This window comes from Acaromyces ingoldii (assembly GCF_003144295.1).
Source record: "Acaromyces ingoldii strain MCA 4198 unplaced genomic scaffold FA10scaffold_8, whole genome shotgun sequence".
Lineage (NCBI taxonomy): Eukaryota > Fungi > Basidiomycota > Exobasidiomycetes > Exobasidiales > Cryptobasidiaceae > Acaromyces > Acaromyces ingoldii.
This window is the reverse complement of record NW_020290254.1, coordinates 652,939-668,013: the sequence shown is the minus strand read 5'-3', so window position 1 is coordinate 668,013 and position 15,075 is coordinate 652,939. Positions and strand designations below refer to the sequence as shown.

The 15,075-nt window shown below is 63.5% G+C and overlaps 5 protein-coding genes across 5 annotated transcripts; 3 read left to right on the top strand and 2 right to left on the bottom strand.

Moving 5' to 3' along the window:
- Positions 1–537: 537 nt before the first annotated feature.
- Positions 538–5,193, top strand: FA10DRAFT_289267 (hypothetical protein; the record flags this gene model as incomplete). The annotated part of the gene is made up of 2 exons (XM_025524273.1): positions 538–966; positions 1,036–5,193. 2 exons carry the CDS (start codon positions 538–540, stop codon positions 5,191–5,193), a joined length of 4,587 nt encoding a protein of 1,528 aa, XP_025374394.1.
- A 214-nt stretch (positions 5,194–5,407) lies between these two features.
- FA10DRAFT_289266 (hypothetical protein) lies at positions 5,408–8,000 on the bottom strand (the record flags this gene model as incomplete). Its single annotated transcript, XM_025524272.1, has 2 exons — positions 5,408–6,977; positions 7,036–8,000. 2 exons carry the CDS (start codon positions 7,998–8,000, stop codon positions 5,408–5,410), a joined length of 2,535 nt encoding a protein of 844 aa, XP_025374393.1.
- A 684-nt stretch (positions 8,001–8,684) lies between these two features.
- FA10DRAFT_281946 (hypothetical protein) lies at positions 8,685–11,676 on the top strand. Its single transcript, XM_025523729.1, has 2 exons — positions 8,685–9,002; positions 9,087–11,676. Exons 1-2 carry the CDS (start codon positions 8,869–8,871, stop codon positions 11,560–11,562), a joined length of 2,610 nt encoding a protein of 869 aa, XP_025374392.1. The 5' UTR covers positions 8,685–8,868; the 3' UTR covers positions 11,563–11,676.
- A 136-nt stretch (positions 11,677–11,812) lies between these two features.
- FA10DRAFT_269792 (putative 60s ribosomal protein L21-A) lies at positions 11,813–12,709 on the bottom strand. The gene is made up of 2 exons (XM_025522879.1): positions 12,673–12,709; positions 11,813–12,381 (listed from the first exon to the last, which is right to left on the bottom strand). The coding sequence occupies exon 2, from the start codon at positions 12,379–12,381 to the stop codon at positions 11,899–11,901; it is 483 nt and encodes a 160-aa protein (XP_025374391.1). The 5' UTR covers positions 12,673–12,709; the 3' UTR covers positions 11,813–11,898.
- Positions 12,710–12,905: 196 nt separating this feature from the next.
- FA10DRAFT_197793 (ribosomal protein S4) lies at positions 12,906–14,117 on the top strand. The gene is made up of 4 exons (XM_025518417.1): positions 12,906–12,947; positions 13,185–13,478; positions 13,548–13,809; positions 13,837–14,117. The coding sequence occupies exons 2-4, from the start codon at positions 13,204–13,206 to the stop codon at positions 13,858–13,860; spliced, it is 561 nt and encodes a 186-aa protein (XP_025374390.1). The 5' UTR covers positions 12,906–12,947; positions 13,185–13,203; the 3' UTR covers positions 13,861–14,117.
- Positions 14,118–15,075: the final 958 nt, after the last annotated feature.

The following is a 15,075-nucleotide window of genomic DNA, read 5'->3' as shown; positions in this document are numbered from 1 at the left end:
GACCGTTTTCCTTTTGTTTTTGTTTCTCCCAGCTGCAGGCAAGGGAGGAAAAAAGAAAGAAAGCAAAAAAAAGACAGATTTAGTCTGGCTCGCACGGCCAAGCGTGTTGCAGCCCCCCCAGTTCACCCCCTTCGTCCCCTTGTCCTTTCTTCCCTTCCCAATCGTCACTACTCTCCGTCAGACCACACGCGCTCGCCATACCCGTTGGGCTGAATCGCTGCGATTGAGGCGTGGACGAAGTAGTGCAAGTTCTCTCATGGTGGATCGACTCGCCTCGTCGGGGCGGCTCTGAGACGGGGGCACGTTGCCCCAGTCAAGTCGCGTCAGCCATCCTTCTCTCTCCCCTCGTTGCCCCTTGATCCCCCGGCCCTCTCCCTGCTTTTTGCCCCTCCTTCTATCCCTCTCTCCTCGTCGGAGGACTCAGCACCATCACGCGCTTCTAGCCTCGCACGCCAAACGGCACAGGCAGCGAGGGCCTTGGCCCTCCTGTCGCCCCCACCTCTCCACAACTTCCTCTGTCGTCGTCGATCTCTCAGCATGTCGGAACCGCTGCTGGAGTCAAACAACCACCAGGCCCCATCGGGCCCCGCCTCGTCGACTTCTTCCTCATCGTCGCCGGCGCCGCCATCATCGGGAGTAGAGCCAAAGAGGAGCCCAGGCTCCGGCATTGCCCTGTCGTTTGACGAGATGCCCACGTCCAAGAACGGCGCTGGCGGGGACTGGACCACGGTCTCGTCGTTTTCCATGTCGTCGCTCCAGGACACGGCCACGGCCATTCTGGCGGCGCAGCAGCCCAACCAGCAGCTGCAGCAGCAGCAGCAATGGCCTTCAGGAGGAGCAGGAGGAGGAGCTGGCGACGGCGAGAAGGAGGGCCTGTCGAGGAGGCAGTCGAGCACAGGCCACCATGGCGAGCGGCACATGTGGACGCCCGAGGAGACGCAGGCACTCGTCGATGGCTGCAACAAGGTGAGTGACTAGCTCTAGCAGACAAGACTGCAGAGGGAAGCTGATTGTATGCGCTCTCTCTCTCGACAGCACGGCATTGGCAACTGGAAGACGATTCTCAACGACGACGACTTCAAGCCCGTCTTTGTCGACCGCACGCCCGGCGACCTCAAGGACCGCTTCCGGACCTACTTTCCCGATGCCTACCACGAGCTGTACCCCAACGCAAAGACGCACATGAGCCGGGCTGTTCGGAGCAAGAACCCCGACGGCAAGAGCATCTTTGAAAAGGGCAAGACCAAGGAGCGCAGGCCCTTTTCGGCCGCCGAGGACGAGGTGCTGCGGCGCGGGTACGAGCAGCACGGGTCGCACTGGGCCATCATTGCGCGCGACGCCGTCTTTGAGGGCAAGCGCAAGTCGACGGACCTGCGCGACCGCTTTCGCAATGCGTTCCCTAGCCTGTACGAGCAGGCGGGGTACAAGCCCCGGAGCAAGGCGCCCAAGAAGGAGCGCCGGCAGAGCAGCAGCACGTCGTCGAGCGTCGCGCAGCTGCCGCCCGAGTGGGGCGCCAACCTGGCGGCGACGCTCGCTGCCTCGTCTGCCCAGTCCGTCCTTGGCTCGTCGTCCCTGTCGCCACAGCAGCAGCAGCAGCAGCAGCATCAACAGCAAGTGCATCAGCAGGTGCAGCACCAGCTGCAGCTGCAGCTGCAGGCCCAGTCGTCTGCCCCCACGGCGATGCAGGCCCACCACCATCGGCCAGCCTACTCGTCGACAGCCTCGACGGCCTCGACGATCTCGCAGTCTGCCTCGGCCGAGGTGAGCATGAGCGAGCAGAGCGACAGCGAGTTCAGCGACTATGCCGTCGACCACCACCACCACCAGCGCCATGCCAAGGACCGCTCGGGAGGAAGCTTTGCGAGCAGCAGCAGCAACCTCAGCGCGCCCTCGCTCCAGCGCTCCCTCTCGAGCACCTCCAACGGCGCCGGGGCTGCCGCTGCCGATGCGCCGCGCCACGACCACCAGCAGGAGCTCCAGAGGCAGCAGCTGCAGCAGCACATTGGCTTCACCTCGCTCATGATGCCCGCTGGCGCTGGGCCATCGAGCAAGCCGGCAGCTTCGCCGTCGTCTGCTTCGGCAGCGGCGGCAGCAGCAGGAGCAGGAGCGGCAGGAGCAGCAGGAGCAGCAGGAGCAGCAGGAGCAGCAGGAGCAGCGGGGACAGCGATGCCAGCGACGGGGCTGAGACGGACGCAGAGCTCAAAGAAGACGTCGACAAAGGTGGCATCGCACGACATTGGCTGCGAGGCTGCTGCTTCTGTCTCTCGCTCCGCGTCGAAGCGCGCACACAAGGAGCACCTCGAGCAGCACGCAGCCGCACGTCGGTTGCAGCAGCAGCAGCGCCTCGCCCAGCAGCAGCAGCAACTACAACAACAACAGCAACAGCAGCAGCAGCCGTCGATGCAGCAGACGATGCAGCAGTCGATGCAGCAGTCGATGCAGCTTGCGGCGATGCAGGGCGCTACTCAGCAACAGCAGCAGCAGCAGAGACCGCCGCTGGAGCACAGCCTGAGTGCTGGATGGACGCCCCGCTTCACCTCGTGGCTCCAGGCGTCGAGCAGCGACGGCCAGAACGACCTGTCGGCGATGGACCTGGACCAGATGGACTCGATGATGCAGAACCACTCGGCCACCGAGCTGCTCCAGGGCACCTTTCCCTCGTCGGCCGCTGCGATGCACGCTGCCCAGACCGGGCAGACGGGCGGAGCGAGGGGCACGAAGTCGCCGACGGACGGGGAGGAGGAGGAGGAGGAGGAGGAGGCCATGAATGTCGATGGTGGTGGTGGTGTTGGTGGTGGCGCTGCTAGTGGTGCGCCGACGCGACCGCTCAGCTGGCAGGGCGATGGCGGCGGCAGCGGCGGCGGCTCCTTTGGCCCGTCGGACTTTGGCCTCGGCGCCATCCCGGCAAAGGCCCTCTCTGTCGCTTCGTTCCAGGACCTGCTCGACCCCGTCGGCAATCCTTCGTGGGCTGCAGCGGCCGCCATGGCGAGTGCGAGCCAGGGCCAGGGCCAGGGTCAGCAGCAGCAGCAGCAGCAGCAGGCTGCGCTTGCCTCGCCGCCCGAGCTCAGCCAGGGCCTCAGGCGAGACCACGAGCACAACCAGTGGGCCGGCGACCTCCTTCACCGTGGTCCGGCGGCATTCGAGGGCCTCGACTTCAACGAGGCGCCCCCGGCCGACTTTGTCAGCATGGCCTCGATGCAGCAGCAGCGGCAGCTCAACCAGCAGAATGCCAACGAGCAGCGACAACAGCCGCCGTCGCAGCCGCCTAGGCAGCAGCAGCAGCAGGGGCAGCAGCAGCGGTCGCACTCGAGCCAGCGACAGGCGCAGAACCAGCAGCAGCAGAGCCAACAGCAGCAGCAGCAGAACCAGCAGCAGCAGCGAGACGAGCGCCAGCCGCGGCCTGGGTCAGGGAGCGCCGAGCCAGGCACGCCGTCGGTGCACGAGCTCCTCAGTCGCAGCGGCGCCACGCGGCGGATGAGCAACCCACCGCGGGGCTTGCTGCCCCAGTCTGCGGCCGCCACGCTGGGCGCCAGCGCCGAGCTGAGCGAGATGATGCTCCAGTCGGCCTACCGAAACAACCCATACCCATACCCTTACTCGGCCGACGACCTCTCGCTCACCCTCTTTCCCAGCCTGGTCCAAGGATACCCGTCCACGCCTTCGGATCTGTTCGCTACGTCTGTCGGCGCCACAGCACAGGCTGCAGGCCAGACGCCGAGCCAGACTCAGGCGCCGTTCCAGGCCACCACACCCTCGTCGCCAGCGATCCGCAGGAGGCGGTCTACGGATGCGCTGGGCGAGGCCATGCTGCTCAGGAGCCAGCAGCAGAGCGACGACGAGCAGTGGAACTTTATCAGGCGCGCCCAGCAGCAGCAGCAGCTCTGGCAGCAGCAATTCCAGCTCCAAAACCAGTCGCAGCTCCCGTCTCAACCCCGGTCTCAATCGTCGCAGCTTCAGCAGGGGCGGCAGCAGGGGCAGCTGCTGCAGCCGGGACTGGACGAGATCAGGGAGCGAGGCGGCGGAGGCGGCGGCGGCAGCCACAGCGCCCGCTCGGCCTCGGTGGCTTCGCACGACCCCGAGGACGGCTCGGCTGCCGGCGGCGGCGGCACGAGCAGCACGGCTGGCAGCAGCGTGGGCGCGCTGCAGGACGACGAGGCGAACGGCGTCCTCGCCTCCTATGCCGAGTCTCTCCCCGACCTCTCGTCGACGGCCTTTGACTTTGGCCTCTCGTCGGCCAGCCAGACGGGCCCCGGCTCCACCTCGTCGTGGCCCCAGGGCAACCTGGCGCTCATGTCGTACGACGACATGGATTTGCCCTCGTTTCTGGGCCGGTCGCCAGTCCCACACCATGCGCCCCTCAGCCCGCGCGCGCTCGCCAACTCGCTCGACATCGGCGCCTGGAGCACGGCGCTCAATGCTGCCGCCGACGACCGAGGCCAGCAGCAGCAGCAGCAGAATCCAACTCAATCGTCACCCTCGACGACGTTCCACAACGGCGGCGGCAAAGCGTGGAGCGTCGAGCCCGAGTCGGGTCGCCAGGCAATGTCCACCGTCGACGCGCGTACGCCTGCTTCGGTTGCGCAGGCACCGCCCGTGTCCGACTCGTCGCACCGTGCCCAGGCGCCCTCATTGGCGTCGTCATCGTCTGCTTCGGCCTCGGCCTCGTCTGCCTCGTCGTCCTCGATCTCCTCGCGCGACCCTTCCCCTGCGCCGCCGCCGCTCCGCCAGCGCTCGTCGCTCGACCTCTCGCGCTTTGCGACGCTGACGCCGAACGACCCCAACGGCCTCTCTCACGCCGGCCTGGATGGTGAGCTGGACGACGGCGAGATGGAGGACGACGAGGCTTCAGACGACGACGACGACGAAGACGACGAGGATGGCGACGGCTACGACGAGGACGAAGAAGACGGCGAGGAGGAGGGCATGAGCGACACGGGCCATGCCCTCAATGGGCTGGAGCGCCTCTACCTCGAGCGTCTCACCAACTCCCTCGGCCGACAGGGCCAAAGCCAGGGCCAGGGGGGCCAGGGAGCGTCCGACGAGCTCGTCGCCGCCATGCTGCGCGACCGCCGCGATCGCGCCTCGGCCAGCGAGAGCGACTCCTCGCAGCAGCTCCCCGCCTGGTGGACCAGGATAGCCGAGCGCGGAGGCGCCGCGCACGACGCCGCCCGCGGCGGCTACGAGAGCGTCTGAGATCCATTCATTTGTCTATACACATACAGTAGCAGTAGCAGTAGTACCCCTTTCTTGCCACATTGAAATCGACCTTCTATCTCTACCTTGTAGAGCAAACATCTGTTCCCTCGCCATTCTGAAAGGACTGACAGAGATCAAGAATGCAAAGCAGTGCAGTACGTCAAAGCAAAGAGAGGTATACAAGTACAGGCAGGTGTGGCAGGGCGAGAGATCAGGTGTAGCGCTCAGGGAGGCAGGCGAGCATGGCGCGGCGAAACTGTGGCAGGACAGCCAGGCGCGTCCGCAGCACACTCGGCGGTCTGACCTGGCCCTCCTGTCGCGGCTCGTACCGCAGCAGTCCTCCTCCGTCGTCCTGTGTGGATGCTCGCTGCGATGCCGGAGCAGAGGCAGCAGCGGCAGGCTGGCCCAGGTGCTGGCCGAGAGGGTCGGGGACGTCAAAGTAGGCCCAGGGCACCTCGGCCATCTCTGTGCCGCGGCCGGGCACCGTCGTCCCGTCGTCGCGCGAATAGTGGCCCACGCAGCGCCCAAAGAGGCCGCCCACGTCCCGCGTCGAGGCCCGCAGCGCCTCAGAGGGCTCTGCGCCAAACAGCCCATCGTCGTCGTCGGCTGTGGCGCGCTTCCGCAGCGGGTTCGTCGGGCTCACGCTGTCGGGCCGCACGCACCGGACGGCCTGGCCGGCCCAGTCGATCTTTGTGCGCACCTTTTGCAGGCGCACGTACTCGGTCGTCTGGCGTATCTCGCCGCGCAGCTGCTGCAGTGTGTCATCTTCACCGCCGGCTGCAGCGCCTGCTGCTCGCGCCATAAGCTCGTCGAGGTCGACCTCGATGCGCTTCGCCTGCTTGTCCTGGGGCTTGGCCGGCGTCGTCGTGGCCAGGGCCATAAAGTCGAGGCAGGTCTGGCACCAGTCAAAGATGGGCTGCACCGCATCGCGCACCTCGTGCACAAACACGTACAAGCTCTGCTCGTGGCGCGCACACAGTGCGACCCAGTCCTCCATGGCGTCCTTGCCCGCAGCCTTTGTACGGATGAGGTCGTCGAGAAAGTTTTGCACGTCGAGCAGCCGGCTCGAGAGATCCGAGACGAGGGCAATGTCGTAGATGAGCTTGTAGAAGACCTGCTCGAGCGTCGTCTTGAGCACCGTGGGGATGCGTGGCCCGCGCAGCAGGTCAAGGACCTTTTGGCGGTCGCGCTTGCGCAGCGCATCGCGCAGGAGCAGCTTGAGCCGCGCAAACCGCAGCGCCTCGGGCGACACGTCTCGCAGTGAGGCCGAGGCCGACGACGTTGACGATGGCTTCGACTTGGACTTGGCGGCGCTGCGCTTCTCTGTTGCCTGCGCGCAGGTGGCGGGATAGGCCTGGTCAATGTTGGCTCGGAGCTGCGGGCTGGCGGCGTACGCCTCGTGCATCTCCTGCACGCGCTTGGCGTCGATAGACTGACTTCCGTTGCCCTTGCCGCTCTGGCTGGGGCGGTAGTGGAGCAAGACAGAGGCGAGGACATCAATGTGCTTGTCGCCGGCGAGGCGCTCGATGCGCGTGCGGTCTTCGGCGGTGCGCTCGGCCGCATACATTTCCACCGCGCGGCAGAGGCCCTCGTCTGCGATGGCGGCCCGGAGCGGCTTGAGGAGGCCGCGCTCGATGCTGGCAATCTGGGCGTCGAGGACGACAAAGCAGATGCGCTGGCCCAGCGAGTCGACATAGCCGAGCGGACGGGCGAGGACGAGGTCGATGATGGCCTTGATCATCTTTTGCGCATTGGCGATCTTGAGCAGCTGCCGCGCGCCCCTGATCGCCCAGCCCGTCGTCAGCATATACTAAGAGTCAAGAGTAGCAGAAGACGCACCAGTAGGGAAATAGACCGTGGACAGTCTTGAGGATGGAAAAGATCTCGTCGCGGCCGGCATACGTGGTGAAGACGGTCCAGAGGACAAAGGCGACATGCTGGCGGACCCACTCGGCAGCGTTGCGGAAGCGCGGCGGGAGATTGTCGAGGTGCTTGGTCTCGAGGAGCTTGAGCGTCTCGTCGAGGCCCTCCTCGGACTCGATGATGCTCTCCTTCCATGCGCACCAGTCGCGCTGGATCGCCTCGACGTGGTCCAGGCCCAGTGCCCAGAGCTCCGTTTCCTCCTTCTCGCTTTGCTTTCCGCTGCTGTCGAGGAAAAGGCCACGCACCGCTGCATTCTCCTGCTTCGTCGGCCGCACGGGATGGTCGAGGCCGCGCTTGACGGTGCCCTTGCCCCACTGCTTGCCGGCCCCGCGCCAGGGATGGGCCTCGTCGCCCTTGACTTTGCCCGGCCCGCGCGTCTCGCCCGCGCCGCGCACGCCCACGCCGCGTGCAAAGTACGTGGCCAGGTAGCGCGTGACGACGAGCGCGATCAGGCGCCGGTTCGTGTACTGGCCCCGCTCGACGCTGGAGCTGAAGCCGGCGTCGGTGGCGAGAAAGTCAAACAGGGGCGCAATCACGCTCCGCCAGTAGCTCTGCGGCGCCGTGTCCAGGCCGGGAAAGCGGCGGAGATGGACCTGGAACATGTGGCGCAGGATCACCGGTCTCGCCTCGTCGTCTCCTTCGCCTTCTTCTCCGTCGCTACCCTTGTCCGAGTTGGCCGTGTCCCGGTCGACAAAGGGCGGGCCGAAGCGGGCGAGGATGCCGGGCTGCTCGAGGAGGCCCCATTCGTGGGCCATCTGCATGCACACGAGCGTCTTGAGCAGGTAGTGGCGCTCCTCGGACGTCATTCGCTGCCCCGCTGACCCCTCCGCCTTGCCGTTGCTCTGCGCGTCCATGTTCGGTGCAGGTGCTGCGTCTGGCATTGTCGTCGTCGTCGTTGTCATCCATCCATCCGTCCGTCCGTGCGAGCTAAGAGAGCCGCGAAGAAGGGCGGGGGCCGTGGGGTTACCAAGCCAGGAAATTATCTAAAATTTCCGTCATGTCAAGCAAAGTCAGACAGATGTGTTTGTCATCTCTGATTCATCCATCGACCTGCTCGACACGCACAGAGCAAGGTGGGTTGTAGAGAGGATTTCGCAAACCTATGAACACAGGCAGGAGATAAGAGAGGGAGATGCTGGCAACAGAGCAGTGCGACTTGGGACGGCAAGTGGCAAGCAGCCAATGACGGAACCTGGCCCACGGTAAGCTGCGAAAGCAGGACAGGGTCGTGCTCAAGAGCACAAGCCAGCCCGACCACGCCACTTGTTGTTCGCTTCAGCCGGTGCGCGGACAAGGGATCAAAAACGGCTCACTTTACCGGAGCTGGACCCTTTTTTTCCCTTCCTCGCCTTTTCTATTCGCACATCGTCATCCCCCCCCTGTGCTAGCTCATGATTAATCAATCAAAAGAAGGCGCGACGTCTTCGAGGGCAAAAGTCGTTAGTGGTGGCGCTCGCTGACTTGAATGTATCCTTAGCCGGTCTCGGTCAGATCTCTGTGTCAGACTCCACTCCACATGCTACTACTACGCCGATCGGTCATATTACTCCTTTATTTTTTTTCTGCTTCTTTTGAGTGTGTGCGTTTTTCGCGGTCGTGACCCTTCTGGGTTTCAATAAAAGAGGGTCGGACCCCCTCAGGCCCGCCGTCTCGATAGTGAGAGAGAGGGCGCGCGCAAACCCCCACTCCTCGATAGATTGACGCCTGCTCTCTGTTAGCCGGGCGAACGCAAAGGAACGAACAAACGCGATGAGGCAGCCCGCGTCGATTGGATCGCTGCCCGCCGAGGCGCTGCTCGACGTCTTCAGCCACCTCGACGGCCTGTCGCTGCAGCGGGCGGCTTCAACATGCAGAGGTTTGCGGCGCTGGGCGACGCACGATGCGTGAGTGTTTCTGCTGCTGCTGCGCTTCGTCTCGCGTTGCCGTGATCACAGCTGACAAAGACATGGCATCGCGGCATCACACAGCCTCTGGCGCAGACTGACGGAGCACCACCTCGCAGCGAGCCCGCCAGCAAAGTCGCACAACGTGAGCGCCATCGTCGACGCGCCGCTGCCCTGGGACGCCGCGTTTGGCCTCGTCAGCTCAGACCTGAGCCCGGCGACGCGGGACCACTGGCCCGTCACGATGGCCGATGTCGATGCCGAGGCCGAGTACGGGCCCGAGTTTGAGCCAGGGCCTAGCGCTGGCACAGCTGCCCGCTTCGAGGGCGCACGGGGCTACCACGAGGTGTGGCTCCGCTTCGTGCGGCCCATGGACCGGCTCCTGGGCTGGTGGGCCTCGGATGCGCCCTCGTGGGGCATGGTCATTCGCATCGTCTTTGACCCCTGCCTGCCCCTGTCCGACGAAGAGGGTGGTGATGGCGACGGTGATGACAAAAGCAGAAGAACGACGCCAGCGTTTGTGTGCGAAAGAGTGCAGGCAGTGAACCGGCTGCATGGCATGGGCAAGCGTGGGCGTGGGCGGGACCGGGGGCGGGGGCGAGGAGGACACCCATCGACGACGACGACGAGCTCCAGTGTCAATGGCAATAGCACCGACACCAGCACCGAGGACGCGCGCGACGCAGGCTGGGCCGCCGTCAACTCGTTTCCCTTTGTCGAGCGCACCCGGCCCGCCGAGGACATCCACGAGTGGTTCCACTCGGTCGAGATCAGCTCCCAGGGCACCACCCTCGAGGGCCAGATCAGCGTCGACGTCGCCTTTGTCGGCGTCAAGACGGAGCGCCTGTGGGCGGCGCGGTGGTGCGACGTGCAGGCTGCGGGTGCACAGACACGGTCCAGCGATGTCGTCCGGCGCGACTGGAAGGGTGGTGGCGGTGGTGGGAAAAAGACTGGTTACAAGGCGCAGGGCGACGGCGGTGCGACGACGGTCGCCCAACGCGCCTCGCGCCTCGCCAGAGAGATGGTCTTTGGCTCCTCGGTCCGCAACGACGACGACTACGACGACGACGTCGTCCCCATCGACGAGGGCGAGGAGCAGCACGACGACGGGTTTGAGAACGAGGCCGAGGAGGAAGAAGAACTCGAACAACACGGCGAAGAGGTCGTCAACGTCGGCGTGCTGCGCCCACGCACACGCGGCGGAGACGCACCCATGTCGCAGCAGCACGGCCAGGTCCGACACGTCGTCTACCCCTCGTCGGGCGCTATCCTCACGTGCCCTTCCTCCTCGCCGTCGTCATCATTCTCCAAGAACAAGCGAGTGGAGCTGCGCATACACCGCCGTCGGCCCTACCGCGAGGCCAATCACCACCGACCTGGCGGGCCGCGCGCACTCGTCATGCCTCAGCACCCCTCCGACTTTCCCCCGCCAGCGCTGCTGCCCGCCTTGCGGGATCTGGAGCGAGGAAACGAGACTGCTGCTGCCGCGGCGCGCAGGCCGCCGCACGAGCGCTTCCTCGTCGACGGACCCGATGTCGAGGTCGATGCGCTAGTCATGTCGCCTGCGCCGCCCTACCGACCGTGGCCCCACCTGGCCCACCCGCTGCTCCATGGGCCCCTCTTCTACCCGATTGCCAATCCGCCGCGCCGGCCCATCCGCCCGCTCTCGAGGAGGATCGCACCTTCGGCCGGGACTGCCACGTCGATGGACGGTGGCAGAGGCCAGCATCGAGGCCAAGGCCAAGGCCAAGGCGAGCGCGAGCGGTACATGCACGTCGCACCACCTCGCCGGTTGGATCCGGCCTGCGACGAGTTTGACTGGGACAGCCTCGAGGGCCTCTTTGCCATGTCGTACGGGCCGTGGGGTCTCGAGACCATCTACCTCCGCTCGCGCCTCCTCACACCCGACGACTTTGAAGAGCCGGCAGCGGACGACGAACTCGACAATTCATTCCTGCAGACGAAGAAGCAGAACACCAACAACAGCAGCTATAGCAAGAACCCGACGCGCGACGACGACAATCGCAACGGAGGTAGCTTCTGGGACTTTGAGCCGCGCCTGCGGCCACCCGAGCTGCGGCGGCTGCTGGGCCAGAATGCGGCGCGGGCCATTGCGCGGCGCGACCCGCCGACTCGGGTCATTGAGGGCATCAAGGTCACGGGCGACGCCAATGTGCCCAGGGGCACCGTCAGCTTCCGCGCCTTTGTCCTGGGCCCGCACGGCGACTTTGGCTTTGGCGATGGACGCGGCGATGTCCACTCCGAGTGGCGCGCACCCCTGGGCGACGGCTTTCGCACCTGGACGCCCTGGCCGCTCGCCGGGCCCAGCGAACGGCAAGGCTCGTACCAGCACAGTCAGCACCAGCAGCACCTGGGCGGCGTTCGCGGCGCCATTGCACCTGGCAGGCTCCTCCGTGCCGTCGGCCGCCTCGCCCGCGAGGGCTTCGCAGACGCCAGCTGGACCACAGCCATGGTCAAGATCAACAGCCCCGACGAGGTGCAAATCTGCTGGAACAGCCTGGCCAAGGTCTCGATTGCCAAGCGCCTTACGGCCTGTTAGGCTCCGCCTCTTTTGTTTGGTAGTATTCTCTTCTCTCTGCTGCTGTACTGCTTGCTGCCTCGTCGCTCTGCTTAAGATCACAATCTGTATAACTTGCGCATATACACAATTTACATGTTCAACTTTGATACAATCCACAGTCGGGATTTTTGAACGGTGACCGGCATCAGGATGCAAATGAGACCGCTGTCTCGAGTGAAACGGAGCCAAGACACAACAAGAGATGGATCATAAATCGCATTGATTGTATGCTGCCGTATCGGTGAGTTTTGGTTGGTGGGAGAAAAGAAAGTACATGTAAGGAGGAAGGAGGAGGAGGACGAGGGAGCGAACGAATCAGATGTAGGTGTCGTAGGCCTGGGGAGCAAGCGTCTCGGGCTTGTTCTTGTTCGTCTGGATCGTCCTGGCCTCACGCGGCTGCGCGGGCTGGCGCTTGAGGTTGACCTTCTCGCCCTTTGCCTTTGCCTCGCTCTTCTTTGCCGCGTTCTGCTTGACACGGTTCAAGAAGTCGTCGCGGCACTTGGAGTGCTTGACGTGCTCGATGCGCAGGTTGACACGCTTCTCAATCTTGCGGTTGCCCACCGTCTTGTAGATGAGGACCTGGACCGCCCGGGGCTGGACGCCAAAGACGACACCGGTGCGGCCGTGGTAGTACTTGTGGGGCATGCCCTTCTGCTCGGCGGCGTTGGCCTTGATGTCGACAATGTCACCGACGTGGTAGGGGCGCAGGTACGTCGAGAGCTTGATGGGGCCATGCTTGCGGAAGTCGCGCTTGAACAGGTCGCGCGTGCGCGCGCGGTAACCAAACGAGTGAGGCATCTGTCCGCGACTGGTCAGCCTATGTTCTCTCTTTCTCGACCTTCTTTGAGCCATCCCCCCCAGCTTTCGTTGTTAATTCTCATCGTCGAGCAATTCAGACCGCTCGCTTCCTGCGCCCGACCTTGCCCACCATTCCACCTCGTCTTCCTTTCCTATTCGCTGTGGGAAGGCTCCCTTCCAATCCCAACAGCACTCCTCGTCACCCCTCACAGCAGCCTGCCATGACCACATTCCGCACGCCTTTCCTCCGTGTCCACCGTCTGTCGCACATCCGTCGACATCAAAACTCACCTTGTCGGTCTGGTCTTGGTCGTCGTTGAAGGAATCCGCGAAAAACGAACAGAGGCCGTCTGCCTTCCTCTCTCTCTGACCTGAGAAAGGCTTAAATCACGTGTCTCCCCAAATTCAAATGCGCAGAGGGAAAAAGGAAAAAAAAGGGTCGAATCCGCAGCACCACGCGAGCACGCGCGCGCCGCTCTTCGCCCGCTTGGAAATTGAGACGGAGAGGGAGACTGCCCTTTCCTCTGTCAACTTCCTCAAGATCACGACTACGGTTCCGTCGACAGGTGAGCATCGGCGGTGTGACTTGGGCTTGTGTGTCTCGGCGGGCGAGAGAGACGACGTACGAGGCAAGGTGCGAAGGCCACAGGCGCAGGCGAGAAGGCTGCTGGGAATGGGGATCGAACCAGGAGGGGAATGAGATAAGACGAAGATGGCGAGAGAAGGACGGACCGAGGATGAGGAGGAGGAGGAGGCACACAACCGGATGAAGAGCTGTCTTTCCTTTCCACTAACACAGTCAGTGACACCCAACAGGTCAAGATGCCTCGCGCTCCCAGGAACCACTCCAAGACCTACAAGGTGCCCCGTCGCCCCTTTGAGGCCGCTCGTCTCGACTCGGAGCTCAAGCTGGCCGGAGAGTACGGTCTGCGCAACAAGCGAGAGATCTGGCGAATTGCCCTGACGCTCTCCAAGATCCGTCGTGCTGCCCGTGAGCTGCTCAAGCTCGACGAGAAGGACCCCAAGCGTCTCTTCGAGGGCAATGCCATCATCCGCCGTCTGGTGCGGATCGGTGTGCTCGACGAGACGAGGATGAGGTGTGTTTGTTCCCACTATACGGCAGGCAAAAGTGCTCTCTTGACTGACGATTGAGTGAACCACTGCAGGCTCGACTACGTCTTGGCGCTCAAGATCGAGGACTTCCTCGAGCGTCGCCTCCAGACGCAGGTCTACAAGTCCGGCCTCGCCAAGTCGGTCCACCACGCCCGTGTGCTCATCCGCCAGCGCCACATCCGCGTCGGCAAGCAGATCGTCAACGTCCCCTCGTTTGTCGTCCGTCTCGACAGCCAGAAGCACATTGACTTTGCGCTCACATCGCCCTTCGGTGGTGGCCGTGTCGGCCGTGGCAAGAGGAAGCGCGAGAGACTCGCTGCCAGCAAGGAGGGTGGCGACGAGGCTGGCGACGAGGAGGAGGAGTAGATGCATACCTATCTGTTCCCTCGTTGCTCGGACCCCGAGACTCTCTACGCCTGGTTCACTTTCTCTCACACACTCTTCTCTGTACTTTCATCTCACTCACACACACACACTACTACAAAGACCAAAACCGCAAAGGGTGGCTGTGAAGTCGTCATACTCCCTCGTCATGAACCCCATGATCAAAAAAGCAGCTATTCACATATGGCTTCGGTAGCATGTTTCTTTGCTTGTGTGCTCGACGACGGCGTCTACTTGGCTTGTTCAGTGAGCAGCAGCAGCAGCAGCAGCAGCAGCAGTCAAGAGAAGCTATTGTGTAGAGAATTGAAAAAGAGAAAATCAGACGACGCGCGCAACTTCTCTGGCCAAGGTGCCCAGGGTGGAGCCACAGCGGCCCATTTTTGTATTCGGTCTCACACTGTATTGTCGGGGTCCTCGATGAGGAAGTTGGCCACCAATCAACTACACCCTTCGCCTAGGATGTGCTGCTACACAATGGATCGCCCTTGTTTAGCCCACTAGAAGCACTAGCTTGCGGCGCGAGGGTCGACCGGCGATCTGGCGATTCTGGACTATGCCGTGAAGCCTCGACTTTCTAAGAGAGAGAGAGCGCAAGGCAAGGCAAGGCAAGCCAGGCCAGGCCAGAGCGAGGGTACAGAGGCAGTACAAGCCTCGGCTCGGCTCCCCCCTGGGCTGGGCGCGCCTCTGTCTCTGCAAGACGCCTTTTATTTTTTTCATCTTTTTCTCTCTTTTTTCTAATTGCCCTTTTTATTATCCTTGTCTCTGGGGGCCCTTTTTGTTAATTGAAATGGCCTGCTTTGCCCGCTGCTGCTGCTGCTGGTGCGGCTGCTGCTACTACAGCTGCTGGGTGCGGCTGCTGGTACCGGTGCTACTGCTTGCTTAGCTGCACGTCCCCTCCCTCGCTATCCTGCTCCCTCTTTTTTTCCCCGTCGGCCACATCTGATCCGCTTCCCACCACCGACCTAGACCACACGCATCGTCGCGTCTCTCCTCGCTTTCTTGTCTGCTTGGATGGGTAGGATAGCCGTCGATTAGCCAATTTGCAAAAGGGGGCCCCTCAGACGGACGTTTTTACTCGCGCGCGCGCATTGGCCGCTTGTGGAGAGAGAGAGAGAGAGAGAGAAGTAGACGAGACGAGACGAGCAAGAGAGAAAGAGAAAGGGCGCGTCAATCCAGGCGAGCGGACAGACGGACGTC

Bases quoted from the DNA above. Each gene is read 5' to 3' on its own strand.
- FA10DRAFT_269792 (XM_025522879.1), bottom strand. From the start codon at position 12,381: ATGCCTCACTCGTTTGGTTACCGCGCGCGCACGCGCGACCTGTTCAAG.
- FA10DRAFT_281946 (XM_025523729.1), top strand. From the start codon at position 8,869: ATGAGGCAGCCCGCGTCGATTGGATCGCTGCCCGCCGAGGCGCTGCTC. The intron at 9,003-9,086 runs GTGAGTGTTTCT...GGCATCACACAG, and splicing joins CGCTGGGCGACGCACGATGC to CCTCTGGCGCAGACTGACGG.
- FA10DRAFT_197793 (XM_025518417.1), top strand. From the start codon at position 13,204: ATGCCTCGCGCTCCCAGGAACCACTCCAAGACCTACAAGGTGCCCCGT. The intron at 13,479-13,547 runs GTGTGTTTGTTC...GAACCACTGCAG, and splicing joins CTCGACGAGACGAGGATGAG to GCTCGACTACGTCTTGGCGC. The intron at 13,810-13,836 runs GCTGCCAGCAAG...GGTGGCGACGAG, and splicing joins AGAGGAAGCGCGAGAGACTC to GCTGGCGACGAGGAGGAGGA.